Genomic DNA, 5691 nt, shown 5'->3' on the forward strand with positions numbered 1-5691 from the left:
GTGGTTGAGAGTCCGCCTGCCGATGCAGGGGACATGGGTTCGTGCCCTGGTCCGGGAAGATCCCACATGCCGCGGAGCGGCTGGGCCCGTGAGCCATGGCCGCTGAGCCTGCGCGTCCGGAGCCTGTGCTCCGCAATGGGAGAGGCCACAGCAGTGAGAGGCCTGCGTACCGGGGGGGGGAAAAAAAAAAAGGTGAACAAACAAAATGAGCAAAAGTTTTAGAAGGTAGTTCTCAGGGAAAAAAATACAAATGGCCCATAGACATTAAAATTTATTCATCTTTTAATTTTATTTTATTTAAAGAATTGAAAGAATTTTAAATGAGTGAGATACCATTTTTCATATATCAGATTGGCAAAGATTTTTAAAAATTTTTGATAATACCCAGTGTTGGCAAATTTGTAGGGAAATTTCATACAGTCATGGTGGCACTATAAATTGGTGCAACATTTTTTGGAGGGCAATCTGACAATGTCAGAATTTTAAATGCCCATGTCCTTTGGCCCTGTAATTTCACTACTAGGACTTTTTTCTTTCATTTTTAGGACAATTTTATTTAATTTCTATATACATATACTCATATACATAAGTGCAAAAATGTGTTTGCATCATACATGTTCTTTTTGTAGTTCACTCTTATTTTCTCTTGACTCCTTTCCCCCTTCTCCTTCCTTTCCCCCATGTCCCTTCTCCCTGTAACTCATGCTCATTGGATCATGTACAGACATACACAGGTTGTTTTGGTCTTTGTTCAGTTCTGTGGATGAAGGATGTATGATTAATTACTAGTGCACAGAGAAATGCATAGGAGGATGTTCATTGCAACATTGTTTGTAATAGCACAAATTTGGAAGGAGTTTAAATGCCCTAAGGGTGTATTTGAATAAATTACGGTTCATCCAAAACAAAGTGATAAGAGCTATATGTGCTGATAGGGGAAATACTAAGATATATAAAGTCAAAAACTGCAATCTGTAGAACAATCCATATAGCATAATACCATTTATAAGAAGAAAAGCTTTGTGCACTTGACTTGTACTGGTATGTGCTTTATGCTTAAGAACTTTCTAAAAGAATAAATAAGAAACATTGTTTATCACTGGGGAGTGGGACTGTTGGAAGAACAGGGACAAAGTGTTCCTCTTCCTTACTCCTCTTTTCAGTGTGTTTTAATCAGTCACAAAACTGTCTGGTAAACATTATTTCGTGATAGTCAGTAAAATGGGGAGGATTAGCAAAATAATGCAGCAAACATTTGGAAAACATACATCTTAAGAAGTAATAAAAAGAAATGCTAATTTAAAAATGATTTACCTCCTAAATTAGCACATTTTAAATATTTAGTCCTGTTATAGTAATATTCCTGACACTGTAAACTAGTACAACGCTTTGGAAACAATTAGGGAAATGTACCAAGAGCTATAAAATTGGTCATACTGGCTTAGAGGGGAGGTGGAGCGCGTGGAGTGGCGAGGCGGAGTGTGATGGTAAGCAGAGGGTTTGAGGCCCCGCTGGGGCGGAGGCGGAGGCGTGGAGGGAGGGTGACCTGATTCCCCGTGCGAGTAGGGGGATGGGGAGAGTGTGAGTTGGATTGAGGTGTGTGTCGGGGTGTGGCCTGGTCTGTGTAAGACTGGCCACGAGCAGGAGTAGGGAGGTGGTGGAGGGTACAGGGGTGGCAGGGTGTGGGGGGTGGGAGCGTGTGAAAGCCTGATGGAAGACTTCCTTGGGGCATGAGGCAGAAGTAGGGGGAATGAAGATGTGGGGAGAGGGGAGGGCCGGTGACGATGTGGGGGGTGTGGGAATACATTTGAGGTCAGAAGAGCATTGGGCCGGGGACGGAGTAGTACATGCTAAAGCCTTACAATGGGGAGAAAATTGATCTGGGGGCTGATAAATGAACTATTGTCCTCCCCGCACATCTCTATAACAGGTGGTGGTTGAGGCGGCTTAACATCAGGGGCCGCTTTGGGCTTTCTAACAGATCAGCGAAGAACCTTGGTGGGGCAAGGTGGGAGAAAGGTCGGCAATTAACAAATTTAAATACTTCTCATTTCATAGAGCAAAGTTTTGGCTTTAAGTTGGGGTGAAGAAGCTGCTCAAAGGTAAATGCAGAATGTAGAAACATCTAACTGGTTCTGGTTTCCTTTCAAACATATCTTTGTCCTGACTACAGACGCGGACATGTCCAAACCAGAGGATGGGCGTTGGAAGATCCAGGATGATGATTGGTGAGATTTGAAAAATTCTCTTTTCTCTTAGTTTAGTCTTACTCTGTTGGCAAAACGACTTTCTCAAAAAGTATATGTTTAATATGTTTATGTCACTTAGAGTCTACAGAGTATATAATTTGGTTAGTCATAAAATGAGAATTGTGAAAAGAGCTTAGAATCATGGGAGTCCAGCTTCTATCCAATGCATGAATCCTCTGTATAACAGCTCTTTTAGTGGCCAGGAGTGTATAACTTCATGAAGCAACACAATGCAGTGTTGAATATGTGTAATTTCTAGAAAGTTCTTCATTCTGGTGAATTTCAAATCTGTCCTTTTGTGACTCCCAGTGTTCGCAGTGCTGCCCTCTTGAGGTACACAGGTGAAGTATTTTTCTTCTCTGGGATAGGTGTTTTAGGATAGTTGCCTCGTCTCCTCTAAGTCTTCATTCTCCCACAACACTGCTCTGTTTTCCTCCTTCACAGGTAAGATAAGCATACAGATAAGTGTCTGGTATGGGAGAAAGTAGAGACCATAGAATAGAGAGTCTGGAAATAGACCCAAATACATATGAAAATTTAGCTCATGATGAAAAAAATGACATTACAAATCAGTGGGGAAAAGATGGATTCATTGACAAATAATTCGAAGATAATTGGTTGACCATTTGGAAAACAATAAGAATTGGATTTTTTTTTTTTTTTTTTGCGGTACGCGGGCCTCTCACTGTTGTGGCCTCTCCCGTTGGGGAGCACAGGCTCCGGACGCACAGGCTCAGCGGCCATGGCTCACGGGCCCAGCCGCTCCGCGGCATGTGGGATCTTCCTGGACCGGGGCACGAACCCGCATTCCCTGCATCGGCAGGCGGACTCTCAACCACTGCTCCACCAGGGAAGCCCCTAAGAATTGGATTCTTACCTCATCACTCTTTGTACCAAAATAAATTACACTTGGAGAAAATATTTAAAAATAAAAAAATGAAACCATTAAAAATGCTAGAAAATATAGCTGGATTTTGTTTCCAGTAATTTTGGAGTGGGGAAGGTCTTTCTAAATTTGATGTCTAACAAAAGCATAAATATGACAACAAACTGGAAAAATATTTTTATTACTTATGATAAAAGGCTATCTTCCTTAATCTACAAAGAACTTTTAAAAGCAACAATTAGGGAGTTCACAGGTGGCCTAGCGGTTAGGATTCTGGGCTTTCACTGCCATGGCTGGGGTTCAATCCCTGATCAGGGAACTGAGATCCCGCAAGCCACGTGGTGTAGCCAAAAACTAAATAAATAAAAGCAACAATTAAAAAAGGTGAACAGGGGCCTCCCTGGTGGTGCAGTGGTTGAGAGTCCGCCTGCCGATGCAGGGGACATGGGTTCGTGCCCTGGTCCGGGAAGATCCCACATGCCGCGGAGCGGCTGGGCCCGTGAGCCATGGCCGCTGAGCCTGCGCGTCCGGAGCCTGTGCTCCGCAATGGGAGAGGCCACAGCAGTGAGAGGCCTGCGTACCGGGGGGGGGGGGGAAGGTGAACAAACAAAATGAGCAAAAGTTTTAGAAGGTAGTTCTCAGGGAAAAAAATACAAATGGCCCATAGACATTAAAATTTATTCATCTTTTAATTTTATTTTATTTAAAGAATTGAAAGAATTTTAAATGAGTGAGATACCATTTTTCATATATCAGATTGGCAAAGATTTTTAAAAATTTTTGATAATACCCAGTGTTGGCAAATTTGTAGGGAAATTTCATACAGTCATGGTGGCACTATAAATTGGTGCAACATTTTTTGGAGGGCAATCTGACAATGTCAGAATTTTAAATGCCCATGTCCTTTGGCCCTGTAATTTCACTACTAGGACTTTTTTCTTTCATTTTTAGGACAATTTTATTTAATTTCTATATACATATACTCATATACATAAGTGCAAAAATGTGTTTGCATCATACATGTTCTTTTTGTAGTTCACTCTTATTTTCTCTTGACTCCTTTCCCCCTTCTCCTTCCTTTCCCCCATGTCCCTTCTCCCTGTAACTCATGCTCATTGGATCATGTACAGACATACACAGGTTGTTTTGGTCTTTGTTCAGTTCTGTGGATGAAGGATGTATGATTAATTACTAGTGCACAGAGAAATGCATAGGAGGATGTTCATTGCAACATTGTTTGTAATAGCACAAATTTGGAAGGAGTTTAAATGCCCTAAGGGTGTATTTGAATAAATTACGGTTCATCCAAAACAAAGTGATAAGAGCTATATGTGCTGATAGGGGAAATACTAAGATATATAAAGTCAAAAACTGCAATCTGTAGAACAATCCATATAGCATAATACCATTTATAAGAAGAAAAGCTTTGTGCACTTGACTTGTACTGGTATGTGCTTTATGCTTAAGAACTTTCTAAAAGAATAAATAAGAAACATTGTTTATCACTGGGGAGTGGGACTGTTGGAAGAACAGGGACAAAGTGTTCCTCTTCCTTACTCCTCTTTTCAGTGTGTTTTAATCAGTCACAAAACTGTCTGGTAAACATTATTTCGTGATAGTCAGTAAAATGGGGAGGATTAGCAAAATAATGCAGCAAACATTTGGAAAACATACATCTTAAGAAGTAATAAAAAGAAATGCTAATTTAAAAATGATTTACCTCCTAAATTAGCACATTTTAAATATTTAGTCCTGTTATAGTAATATTCCTGACACTGTAAACTAGTACAACGCTTTGGAAACAATTAGGGAAATGTACCAAGAGCTATAAAATTGGTCATACTTTTTTTGTGTGTGTGTGGTATGCGGGCCTCTCACTGTTGTGGCCTCTCCCGTTGCGGAGCACAGGCTCCGGACGCACAGGCTCAGCGGCCATGGCTCACGGGCCTAGCTGCTCCGCGGCATGTGGGATCTTCCCGGACCGGGACACGAACCCGTGTCCCCTGCATCAGCAGGCAGACTCTCAACCACTGTGCCACCAGGGAAGCCCATGGTCATACTTTTGACCGAGTAATTTGACTTCTGGAAATCAATCCTAGGAAAATCCAATTTATGAAAGTAATTAAATGCACAAAGATGCTATTTGCAGCATTCAACTAAAGAATCAAAGTAATGTGTATGTGATCAAAAATGCACAAGGTAAAGTCCGAGCTCTCTCAATGACCCTCAGTCACTTGCCCCAAATAGGGAGTGCCCAGGGCACTTGGTTGGCATTAGTTCTCCTGAGAAGTAAGCAGGTATATTCTGCATTATAAGTCAGCCCCTTGCAAACTTGGTTAATAGGAGTCACACTCCTCTAGCATGTGATGAAGAATTGAGAAACCTGAATTCCTGAAGCTACAGATGCAAAGACCAGATGCTGGACTTCTGCTTGGAGATTGCTCTTTTTTTTTTTTTTTTTTTTTTTTTTTTTTTCGGGACGTGGGGCCCTCACTGTTGTGGCCTCTCCCGTTGCGGAGCACAGGCTCCGGACGCGCAGGCTCAGCGGCTATGGCT

The 5691-nt window shown here is 41.8% G+C and overlaps 1 protein-coding gene across 1 annotated transcript in view; it reads left to right on the top strand.

Annotated features, from left to right (window-relative positions):
- The first annotated feature begins 1818 nt into the window (after positions 1-1818).
- The window catches only part of GCNA (germ cell nuclear acidic peptidase), a 26410-nt gene continuing 22537 nt past the window's right edge, over positions 1819-5691 (top strand). Inside the window, exon 1 of the mRNA XM_007117860.4 lies at positions 1819-2228. Coding sequence (XP_007117922.3) covers positions 2107-2228 — 122 coding nt within the window. The 5' untranslated portion in view covers positions 1819-2106. The remainder of the gene's footprint in view (positions 2229-5691) is intronic.

The sequence above is a fragment of the Physeter macrocephalus genome, chromosome 21, assembly GCF_002837175.3.
Source record: "Physeter macrocephalus isolate SW-GA chromosome 21, ASM283717v5, whole genome shotgun sequence".
NCBI lineage: Eukaryota > Metazoa > Chordata > Mammalia > Artiodactyla > Physeteridae > Physeter > Physeter macrocephalus.